Source organism: Passer domesticus, chromosome 1, assembly GCF_036417665.1.
Source record: "Passer domesticus isolate bPasDom1 chromosome 1, bPasDom1.hap1, whole genome shotgun sequence".
In the NCBI taxonomy this organism is placed as follows: Eukaryota; Metazoa; Chordata; class Aves; order Passeriformes; family Passeridae; genus Passer; species Passer domesticus.
Genome location: NC_087474.1, coordinates 121,456,077 through 121,468,747, shown reverse-complemented (window position 1 = coordinate 121,468,747; position 12,671 = coordinate 121,456,077). Strand labels below are relative to the sequence as shown.

At 37.1% G+C, this 12,671-nt stretch overlaps 1 protein-coding gene across 1 annotated transcript in view; it reads left to right on the top strand.

Annotated features, from left to right (window-relative positions):
• Positions 1–247: 247 nt before the first annotated feature.
• The window catches only part of ST18 (ST18 C2H2C-type zinc finger transcription factor), a 168,188-nt gene continuing 155,764 nt past the window's right edge, over positions 248–12,671 (top strand). Inside the window, exons 1-2 of the mRNA XM_064386178.1 lie at positions 248–401; positions 694–829. Coding sequence (XP_064242248.1) covers positions 363–401; positions 694–829 — 175 coding nt within the window. The 5' untranslated portion in view covers positions 248–362. The remainder of the gene's footprint in view (positions 402–693; positions 830–12,671) is intronic.

Sequence of the window (12,671 nt, the reverse complement as noted above, 5' to 3'; positions counted from 1 at the left end):
TGATAAAGCAAATAAAGCATAATGTTAAGACAGAGGAAGAGTAACACCCACCTCCTCCTCCTCCTCCTCCTTCTCTGCACACACACAACTTGTTTACAAAAGTGCCTTGTAGTGACTGCTGGTGGTGTCACTCCGTCCCATGCCCCAGAGCTATCACCGGGCCTCATGGGAGATGTGACTACAGCGTCGGACATGGGACTGTTTGTTCACTCACTTTCTGTGAAGAGAGTTTTGAACTGTGTTTTGAATAGACAGCATTTTCTTTGTGTGGTTGGTAAATAACACAGAGCAAAGTTAGTCAGCAAGTTGCATAGCTTCTGCATTCTGATTCTTTGGAGCCCTTTTGTACCAAGCTTGACAGGATGTTTTTAACAGAATGTGACCTCACTGGGATACCAGAGGTAAGGAAAAAAGTTATTGGGGACGTTTTGGAATATTTTGTGCAGAGCTGACTGAAAGCACTGCTTTAAAATGTCTTTTGGAAAGAAGATGGTTTCATGGTGATCCAGTCAACACATTGTTCAGTGAAAATCAATGTCTTTCACTCCTTTGTGAGTTGTAGGAAGTCAAGAGATTTTCAATTTCCCACGTGTGGAAAAAGAGGCTGATCTGCAAATCTCAGAACGATCATGTACTTGCTCATTGAGCAAAGGCCCAGTCCTAGAGCATCAAAGTGATTTCTTTCTAACACAGCACAGAACAAGCAGAGCCCATCCAGTTGTTCATCCAAGTCCTAGGAGCAGCAGCGTGAGCATCGTCGCTGTGGCAAACCTAGGAAGACCGGGACGCCTCAACCTTGCGGACACCCATCCTCAGCCCCTGGATGAAGGTAAGAGGGAAAGCCACACAAAGCAGCGTCACCAAGCTCCCTGGGCAGGACCAGGAGTGGGTTTTCATCCCGGACAGTGGAGCTGAGGCTGCCGCTTGCCGCCGTGCCTGGAGGCAGAGCAGAGGGGTGCGGTGCCTGGGGGCTGCGGGCACCCCCTGTCCTCCCTCTGCTGGGCACCTCCGGGCTCCTGGGAGCCCGACCGGGCTGCACCGGCCTCCAGGGCTTCCCTGGGGGATGTCCCCGGTTCCTGGCACTGACAGGATGGAGTGGTGTGAGCTCCAGCTGCAGGAAAAGAGGGGAGAGAAATACGAGTGTTCCACAAGTCAGAGAATTTGATTTAAAACCAAGCAAATTAAAGAGGATGTCAGATTCAGATATTTATAGAGTACAAAGTATTGTAGATTCATGCTGAATATCTGAGTGATTTGTTTACGTTCATGATTTAGAAAGGTATTTATGGAAAAGAAAAATGCATTATTACAAAATACAGCTTCATGAATAATAGGAATCTTGCTGTTCTGAAATGGAATTAGCAATATGTGATCTGCTTTACTATCTATATCAACCGAACAACAAAGCTTCTTTGTTTTTGTGGTCAGCAATTGTAGGGGTTTTTTCAGACAGTACAGGTGACTTTTATAATTTTTTAAAGTTTGTTTCAAGTCACTGGTGGAGCAGTAAGTGGAAATGAAATTCTCGTGATATGCAAAACTATTATTCATACTTAAAGAATTTAATAACAAAGAGATCTAAAAATAAGCTTTTAAAATTGGAAAGTTTTGGGTTTTGCTGACAACGAAAGTGTTCTTTGGTAAATGAGGATGGAAAAGTTTGCTCATTTACTTATGACTAACCAGAGTTGCTTTTTACTGTAAAGCACATAAAAAACTAGGGCTTTGTTTTTGCTTGTGATCTGTTAAAAAATGGATAGTTTCAACTTCATTTAATTGTATAAAAGATATGGTGAGTGCATCACTCTTCCTAGTAGGACAGGGTGATGGTTTTGGTTTGACAAAGCTTTTACAGTGATACTTTTACATAGCCAAGCCTGCTACTGTACTTCAATACATTGCTGTGTGGTTATAAAAGCTGCAAGGTCTGTCCTAATTAAAGCAAATATTTGTACTGAAGAACCTTCTAGAGAGAAGCATGTTCTGTGAAACAGAAGTATTTCAAATGGGGATGACTAAAGATGTTAAATTTATATTCACAACTTTGGTATTTGTGTTGCAGTAGTACTTCTGATCTTCATCATAGGTCAGATGCTTGCAATTCTATAATAAAAACCAAGATTTTGTAGAGCAAACATCTAATTACCACATGAGACATGAAATAGCAGCTCAATTAAAAAAAATACAAGAAATTAGTAGTAATAAATGTGTTAAGTAGTTTTCAGATTTAATATCTACCTACAGCTGCATATATACTGTGAGGTGTTTTTTTAACAAATTATTTTTCCTAGTGTCTCATTCATTAAAGATAAAGTGCTACCAATAGGTGTAAGCTTGATTTTTTTTATGACCTTCAGTCAGGGAGAAGTTAACAGGGTGGGATGCAATTTACTTCATCCCAGAATTTGAAGAAAAAAGTGCAAAAGTTCAATAAAAGTGGATTGCTTCATACTAATGAAACCTAAAGTGGAGAAACCGGTAGAGGTCAGTGCAGAGTGCTGAAATGGAAAGAGAGTGCCAAGGCTTTGTGTAGTTATGCTCTCTACTTTTGATCTTTAACTTTTCCTTTAAAATAGGGTAAAGGCTTACAGTGGCTTACAGACAATATAGTCTTATCCTCTTCAAAAGATAGATTAAACATACTTGTGATAATATGATAATGTTACAGTGTTTTGCATGTTAGAGCTAGCAGACTGATGCTAGAAACCTTATTTGGTGGAATCATTATTTAAACCAATACATAATACTTAATACATACAGTGTAGTGATAACTACATCTAGCTGATGGCTATATAACAAAAAAAATAGTAGGAGAAAGTACAATTTTTAGGGAACAAGTTTTCAAAATTTTGAAGTTAGAGTAACAAAAAAATTTTTCTCATTTTTAGTAAAAAGTTTGGATAATTATCATTATATGGAGTTTTAAAAGGCTTTTCTTCATGTTTATACATAGATATGCAGGGGGCTGTGGGGAGGCAGACTCTGTATATAAAGTTGAATTATCTTTTGTTTCTCTTTTTAAAGCCATTGTTTGCTCGTAGTTTCCTTTTGTGATTTAAAGCAAGGAAAAGAATCACTGCCTATAGTCACTGCATGAAAAGATCCTTCAATATATATTAGCTGCAAAATCTTCTCTCTGAAAAGCCTCTGTTCAAACTGCTTTCTGCGTATCTAGAAAGAGCAACCTTCCTGTCCCCATTCTATTTCCTTACACTTTAACTAAGTACTTTGAAAAGTAGCTTGCTATTGAATTGTGATTGTTGAATATCAAGGAATTGCAAAAAAGATTATCACCAGATAAAAAGGGTTATGTTCTACTTTGATTCTGATACCAATTTACATCTGCTGTCTATGATGTTAGGGAGAAATTTCCTGTATCTTTAAAGAGAGTTGAGCCACACAAAGAGTAAATATTCTTGAAAATCCTCTTCACTTGTTCTGCTTACCTTTCATGTGTTTCTTTAAATTGATTATGGAGGCATTGGAAAGAATCCAACACTTTTGAAAATCATACTTTCTTTTCATTTGCTTTATCATGCTCTTAAAAGTGACTGGAACCAGACAGAGACTCTGCAACCCTTCTCTGAGGCACTTGTGCTGTGTGCCATGAGCGCGAAGGAAGCTCCAGGGGCTTTAAAGGGAGGATTACTGAAGGGGAGGGATTCCCTGCTAACTGTAGCAGCTACCAGCAGTATAAAGTGAGGGGGCAAGGAGAGAGAGGTGTTATCAGCTGCTGTTGCATATCTGACTTGTGATATGTTTTTGTTACAACCCTCTGTGTAACATCACACACAGGTCTTCCAGTCCCGGGGGTTTCATGTCAGGATTTCATCTCCCTTTATACATGTAGCATAAAGTACTGAATTTGCTGAAGCCAATGAAGTGCTTCTCCACAGTTTGAAGCAGTGGTGAGAACAGAAGCTCTACAGGCATGCTTCACCTTTTTTTTTTTTTTTTCCCCTGGAGCAAATGAAACTTAGAAGTAATCTAATTTATTTCATAACACGGGATCCACTCTGATAGGGTGGCATACAACTGATGGTATGTCAAATGACAATTTCCAGTACGAGTCCAAATTTTTACTAAAACTTTGCACTCAATTCCTCTCAATTCAGTTCTTATCTAAAAGTGAAGAAATAACTTTTAAAGTACTGATTTCCCTCCTGGATTTGATTGTGTTTTGAAAAAATAGTCTTGAATCCAAAAGTCAAATCCACCTTCTTTCCCCACATAGGCTTCTGTTGTCCATAGCATTTTGACAAATGATATTTTCTGGTTGACTTTTACATATCTCTCTCATTTTTTGTTGGTTAAAAAGTCTGTGAGAAGTTGTATTTAGCTGAGCCACAGTGGAAGTGCTCAGTTGTAATAACTGATTCTCTTCAATACTTATCTTTCCTGAAAAGTAGTGCAGAGGTTGAAATTAAAGTAGTATTTATAATACTCAGTACTCTGGTTTTAGGAATTTGATGTTGAAGTCCACAAGTCAAAGTGGACCCTTGCTTCAATGAAGTTTGTTTGTTAAATGTCAGAATCTGGTCTGCTTTTTTGCTTTTTTATTTTTTATTTTTTTTGGTAACATATTTAATACAAACTCCCAAAAATTCAGAGACCAAAATAATATTGTGTAAAATGTGTAGTTTAGTCAAGTGTAAAGCTGTGCTAGAAGTTTTGGACTCTTATCTGCATCCTGACCAGAGAAGGAAGATTGCAGCCAAGCTGTTCATAACCAAGAAACAGAAGGTCTGTATTATCACTGAAGTTTCCTGTCTCTCATAAATCAATGTTTTGATATTTTCTTGATTGTGGTATTACATTAATATGTACAGGTACAGCAACAGCATATTCTCTTTTTTTTTCCTTCTCATCTGGTGTCTTTGATCTATTCTTTTTTGTTGTTGTTGTTGTTGTTGCTGGTTTCTAGAAGTTCTTCCCTGCAAAGCAGCTATGCATAATTAAATTATCTTGCCACTATATAACCACATGCTTTATAACTCAGGGTATGTTTCTTCATTTTTAGTACATATGGGTATACCAGTACCTGAAATGAAGGTATCTGTCATTCAGCTATAAAGCTTTGTATTCTGTTTAGGCACATATCAAACAAATGTGGGCTTGTGTCCAGATGGGAATAGCACTGATCCAGTCAGTAGTGATCAGAAACTGAAATAGCAGCACTAGTGAAAATTTCCTCATGTAAACAAGAAAACTGTGGCATTTGCACCAACAATTGAATAAATTCAGGCTCCTTGCTGACAATTACATTATTAATCTGTGTATTGAAAAATAAATAAATTAGAGCCAATAATTTGGAATGATATATGTAGGCAAATAAACCCTAATTTCAAATATTCGATAAGGAGGAAAAAATAGAGATTTTTCACCCATTTCATGAAGAAATGGACAGCCTAAGCAATTGGTATGATTTCAGGAAATGTAGACATATATCTCATGAAAATGTCAATGTAACAGTTTCAGTTTTGGTGGTTCTATCATTTTACTGAAACATATCCATGGAGGCACCTTTATTCCTACTGTGCTTTAAGAATCAGAATGGTGATTTTCCCTGATTATATTAGATTGGATCGTGTAGATGGGTTTGGGTGTTTTTCACTTTATCCTGGATTTCTGTTGTGAGTTTGTTACCTGCCCTTTTCACTGTGGATCTCAAGTCAATACTAGCCTTTTGTTTCTAATTTCTTCACTTTCTCATTTGTAAAGAACAAAGTTTAGACTCCAGTCTAAAGTCTTGGTATTCTTAGACTCACACTGAAATCCATACAGAACTGATACAAGTTTTGAGTGTCTTACCATCCTGGGAACAGAAAAAAAAGCAGCCAACTCATGGGTTGTGGTGACCTAAAGCTAAGGAACTGCATGACCTCAACATTAAATCTGAGGAATATGCAGTATCAAGACTTTCTAGAAATTCTGAAAATCACTCCACTTTCCTAGAAAATTTCTGTTATTTCTCTTTCACATATGTATTTCTAAGAGTTTAATACTCACACTGCTAACTGTAAACAAAATAATTGTGAATTCAGTTTTTGTAATACATATTCATGTTTATGTTTACGAGCAAAATCACTTCAAAAGATATTTATGTTTTTAACAAGTCTCGTCTAACACTGAATCCTATATTTTGCTCTACTTTTCTATCAACAATCTGTAGCACATCAAGGTCTGCTCTAGTGGATGTTTGTGATTAGTCAGTGTAGTTCAAGGAGTTATTAAGAACAGGCTTCACAGAATGGAAAATATTCAACAAGTACATTTACTTTTTCTTTTTCTTATTTTTCCATAGTTTACTTTTTCCTTTTTTATTTTAATGGCACATCACCGTTTCAATTTTACACACTAGGTTTTCCCAATGTTATAAAATCACAATAAATAGCAGTGTTATTTTAATACATTATTTTACTATTCTTTGGAGATTTCACGTTGATCCAGAAAAAAAGTGTGCCCTTCTGAAAACTTTTAATCTATTTTTTTATATATTGTATTTTTATCAATACATTAATATTTTAGATATATATATTTGTATGAATCTGTACAGAATATTATGAAATTTCTGCAGGGAAATGATAATTAGGAGCTCATCAATATATTTTGTGATCTCAAGAAGTTAATATGGACATTTTTTTTCCAGGAATTAAGGTGTTAAACTTAAGAAAACACTTCATTAAAATTAGATTAAATATGGATAAAAATCTGAAAAAAATACTATCTGCAGCTTTAAACAGCATGAAACTGAAACACATTTCCCATGAACTTGACTCACAGAAATATTTTTTCTATTTTTCTCGGTAATAATTTTATTAGTAGTGCTCCTCTAGAAGTGTTAACCATGTGATCACATGTCACAGATATTCCATTTTGCTAGCAGATTTATGCTACTTCAGAGAAAACATATGAGTAAAGATTTTCTGGCAGCTTAATTTTGGTGGTAAAGATGACCACAGAGAATATGAATGTTTATACATTGTATGATTATATCATGTTACTTTATGAAAAAGTCGTCTGGAGTAGCATGGATTTTAATTCTTGACCAGCACAATAGAATCTGCAATGAGATGACAGAGTTGATTGGATACATGTTTCAGAGGCCAGGATGGTGAATGCTCTTGATAGGGAAGTGATGGCTATGGATTCTGAGCTGTGTCTTGGTTTAATTTGATGGTGCTCGTCCTCTGTTTTGTTATTTTTCCCTGAAATTTGATGTGAATATTTTTGCTAAGGAAGAAAGAACTGTGTAAAGGAAATCAAGAAAAATCTGATGCATTTTTGCTTGAATGTGTATCAAAGTGAAAACAGTGGAACAAAGAGAGTGATTAAAAATATTTGTAAGTCTACCTTTTCCTTATGCCAAATCAACATGACTAACAGTGAGGACTGGGAGCTAAAAGTAGAAGGAAAGAAACGAAGCCTCTTGGGTCATTGTTAGAAAATACTCTACTTGGGAATGTAGACTACATTGTAATCAATCTTTTGCTGTAGGGATTTATGCTGTGAAAGATATTAGGAAGTGTCTGGGAAGATACCAATATAATCAGTCCTGGAGTTGTGCCAGAATGCTCAATCTGTCCTGTCCAGATGTTGTCCTTTTAGGTCAAGGAAAATACCTCAGCCCAGCTCACTTCCTCCTTACTGCAGAAGCAGGTTTGATATTTGCATTGTCTGTTTACAGGTTTGGTTTGTAGTCCTGGCTCAGGCTGGGCTCATCAAATGCAGGACTACCCAGCAGGCAGCACTGCTCACAGGACTTGCATAACTTCTAAAATCTATTTTTAGACATTCTTTTTCACCTCTCTGGTTAACTATTTCCTGCTTCAATCTCCTCTGAAAAAACAACCAGTCCAAATTCTCACCACACCACACCCCCACCACCCCCCCGCCACTGATCCCAGTTTGCTAGGTCAGTATTGCGGAAACCATTACTGTGTGCTCATGGCCTTGCATGGAATTTCTGCTGCGGTTCCCTGGGCATTGTTGACCTTGCATGACTGCACTCACCAGAAGTGGTCCTCTTCAAGTGTCTGTGAAGTCTGTCTCTCAGCTGCCCATGAAATCTACCCATTCTTCACTGCACTTTCTATAGAGCTTATTACCTTCTCCCTTTATATTCTCTCAATAATTTTTTATTTATTTTGCACGGATAGTTTCAGCATGTCTTGTTCAGTTCATTTAACTCCAGGTGGAAGCTGCCTTGTTGCTTTCCTGAGCCCCAACACCAATATCATCATCCTTGGTTATTGCTGTTGGTGTCCAGCTGCACAAAGGGAGATGACGAGATAAGGACATGGGCACTAATGGCTGGTGATGGATGGCTGAAACCTCTCCAGGTTCCTTCCATGCATCCTGGCACAAGAACCCATCTGCCAGGGCTACTTGGGAGTCAGAGTGTGTGGATGGAAATGGGAGCAAACTCTGTCCGAGTTCCAAGCCAGTAGGAAATGAGGACTCTAATATTGTGTGAGTAGATGTCACCACAGTGGCTGTGATAAGCAAGCCTTGTTGGAAGGCTGGATATGGCATCACATTTATTGTTCTTATATGCAATACAAGAGTTGGCTGACTTAAAATATGGCAGTGTGAGGTCTTGTCTGCTCACAGTTGCACCAACAGACCTTATCAATGAGGCAGGAATTTTTTCTCTTGTCATTCCTGGTCACTGAGGACAGGGAGGGCAGAACAAGAGGAGTAGCTGTAGTCTCAGCTGTCATTGCAGCATCAGTGTGGGAATAAACACTTAGAAACTGGATGCTGGAAAAGTATCCCTAGTTCTAATCCATGGCAAAGCCAGATAACTTTGGGTAGTCAGCTGTTAAATGGGAATTAAATTGGAATGTGCTCTGGTTATGAGACATTGGATCCCACCACAGCTGTAAGGCAAAACTTAAATACTACCATCCTCTGGTATTACATGAAGAAACAGGTCTTCAAAGTCACTGGTCACACTTTTTGATTTAAAAAAGAAAACAAAAACCCCTTTCCTAAATTATTTAAATTTGAGACTGTAGGAAATTGACATCAATGCTTCCCATTTTCATCTCTTGTAAAGACCATACTCAAACATATGCTTAATGGGTATGTACCTCTTAGCAATTAAAAACTGTACAACTTGGTTGTTTATTAAAAATATATATATACAATGTTTTGGAAGTAGCATTCAATTGATTCATTTCTGTATTGTTAGATCTTTACGGTACTTGGTTTCAAGTACAACAAAGAAACAGCATGCAGAATAATTTCTGTGATTACCATGTCTGCTGTCCAGTTACACAAACTCTGTCCTGAAGGAAGGGAAAAGACATCACATCCTGTACATCTGCTTATGCAATCTTACAGATATTGCTATTGCAAAGGCATCAGGGTGATCCCATTGATTTATGGAGGTCAGATTTCATGAGCAAAGTGAGGCATAATGGGCAATGCTGATTAAAATGGAAAGATAAGGTTTACTCTTGTAGCAAGAAAAAGTTCAATGGACTGGTATCAATGAAACTGCTACTCTTTCTGAAACAACACTGGGGTTGCCAGTGGGAATTTCAGTGGGATTATGCAGTTGGAATATGATTATATTCTTAGATGGCTTTTGTTTCTTTGTTAAACACTGTCTAAAACCCCATCAAAGATATAAGCATTTTGTTAGAATTTTAAAACTGTTTTGTAAGTGCTGCTATAGAATTGGCATCCTTCCTTTAATCAGCTGACAAATTGACCAGTGCTTGTACAAGTTCTACAACTGCCTCAAAGTACGACTGAAAAAGGGCAAACTTGAAATTCTGACTTCCACAGGTTTGGAGTGCAGTTAATTACATATATAAAGACAAAATCTTGAAGAACTAGTGTTTATTCTGAGGATTTCTTCCACTTGGAGGAAGAGTTTTTAGTACCCTTTTTGGGTGGTTTGTTCCCATTTAGCTCTGGGTGTTTGGTTACTTGCCTGTGGTGACTGTAAAAGAAGAAAACTATGGTGAATTAAATGTTACTGTAGTACAGTGTGTTCTGTGGTGTTTACCTACCTTTATGTACATGATCTGCAGATCTATAGCATATGTATTAAAGATACTTCAGTTTGAGAAATCAATGTCCTCTGCAAGTGCTGTTTAAAATTATTAAAAACCAGAAATTCTTTGTTCTTTAGAGCTTTGACATAGGCAACTTCCCTTTCTGTTTATCTGGACTATGAGGGAGAGAAGTACATTGTCCTCCTTTTTATTAAACTTTTTATTATGGGAACATTCCTCAAGCAAAATATACCTGGAGTCTAACATGCCCTCTCCAAAGGCAAAATACATTCTCTTCTCAACATACTAGAATGAAGGACTGAATCATACTTTAAATTATTTGCCTTTTGCCAAAATATCTGGTAAATCTACTTAACTGAATAAAAAATGATCCTGAATGCTCAAAGTACTTTTGTGAAATAAATGTATGTTTTGCATGTACAATGACAGCGGGAAAGGAAGAAGCAGAGATTGCCAAGGACATTCTGAGAACATTTATTGATTGGAAACAAATCAGTGGAATTTTTTTGTTTTGTTTTGTTTAGTTTTGCTGGATTGTTTTTTTCTTCTCCATATTACATGAAGTGGTCTCTGTCTGGGTGTAATTTTTACTTTTTAGTGCCATCTGCACCTGTGGCCTTTGGACTTAATGTTTATGACAGATGGACTGGACTGTGCTTGCACCATTTAGTGTATAATCCTTCTGTATGTATCTATGCCATGCTAGGCAGTGGCACTGGCCCAATGGGCATATTTATTAGTGCAGACTTCCTGTCTGCTTCCATTGTTCTGTTGCAGTGTCCTTTGAGCCTAATGGACCTTGCTTTGTGCTGGGCCCACCTACAAAATATTGTTTCTGATTCGTGCCAGATATCTATTGCAGACTCTGATTTTTTTTTTCTCTCTAACACATTTGCCAACTAGAACGCTTAAAATGGATCAATTCCATATTGTAAATGCTCTTCCTCTCCTCTCAGCCTGCAAGCTTAATTTTGGAACAAGCTTGCTAGCTTTGTTTGCTAGTATCAAGACACTTGATAAAAACACGAGAAGCATTCCTGTTGAGACATGTCACCTCTCACTACCTGAGGTGCTGTTCTACTGGAAGCAGAAGTTGTCCCCAGTGAGGCAGTGGTCCCTGTAGAAGAGGGTGCAATAAACACAGCCTTGGCTGCAGGAGCTGCGGGCTGGCTCATGGCCTGCAGCCCGGAGCTGGGTGGCACATCCCAACCCTGCTGACTTCATCGGCACTGTGTGATGTGGGAAAAAGGAGGGACTGCTATTCAACAAGAAGTGTTGCCTTCTGGATCTGAACAGCAAAACAAATGCAACACTTGGGCACTTGCAATTTTGCAAGTTGTTTGTGAACCTGACAATCCACAGAGGTGATATCACGAAAACTAAGAACAATTAATTATCAATCATTTGTCTCATAAAACCATGAGTTTCCTCTCTAAAATTTTTGGGCCTGCCACAGAAAAACACAAAATAAACCTCATAATTTAGTTGTAGTCACATTAAATTAGTGGCAAATTTCAAGAAGACAATTAAGAATCAAATTCACCTTGTTCTTTAAATATAATTTTTCAACATATATATCCTAACAGTTAAAAAAGACTTTGTAAAATATTTCTACAGAAAGTAATCATGCCTCTGTAAACTCTCTGTGGATAAAGAGATCATCTATATATCTTCTCATATTGCATAGCAAGACTATGCAGAATGGCTCATATTATCATGGTCATGAGAAAAGGAAACATATTCTGCATCATACCCCAGCATGCCTGCCAATCAGATTTCTACAGGAGGAGAATGAAGACCTGTGGGGCAGAATTTATCACTTCATAAACAAAAAAGCTATTATCAGAAAGAGTTTCATGTCTAAAAAAGACTCTTCACATTATTGAAAAGAAGCTATATAGTAAAAACAAAGATGTTATGATGGCACATTCATCACTAGGAAGTAAGAATTTTTTTTTTCATTCAGCCATTTCAAATTTGTCATTTCTATTTTGCAGTAAAAATCAAACTATCAAATATATATTCAGAATATATTACTTGTGGCCTTGACCTGAAGAAAGAATTACATAGAAGTCCATATAGAAATGCTCATGTGTGCTTTGTACATCTGCCTTTTTCATTCACCTTTATTGCTGTTAAATACTTAGAACTTTTGAAGATCAGGTACCCAAATTGCAATGGTGAAACTCCATATATGCAATTTTCCTGAAGGAATATGTATATTTTCAACCCTGAATTTAAAAAAGGAATATGTATATTTTCAACCCTGAATTTAAAATTAAAACATACTATTGAAATTTGAAAATCTTATGGCAGTATGTTTTACAATTTTCTTTCACACCCCAAACAATTTATATTTGTTTCTTTTCATGATATGTGGAAGAGTTTAATCAAGTTAGCCTATTAGTTGCACATCTTGAAGGAATATTTTTAAGAATGCAGTGTAAAAAATGTGCAAGCTAGTTGTAGCAAATCCTGTTTAATACCCTTCGATTTGAATTAGCTGTGTGAAGGTTCTGATTTTTTTTCCTGTGTTTGCTGTGGCAGTATCACAATTTGTTTCTGATAGATTATTGCTCACCTACTCCATGAAAAAGCAGTTTTCAAAGTTGCTTTTCTCTGCTGCCAGTCAGTGTGAGG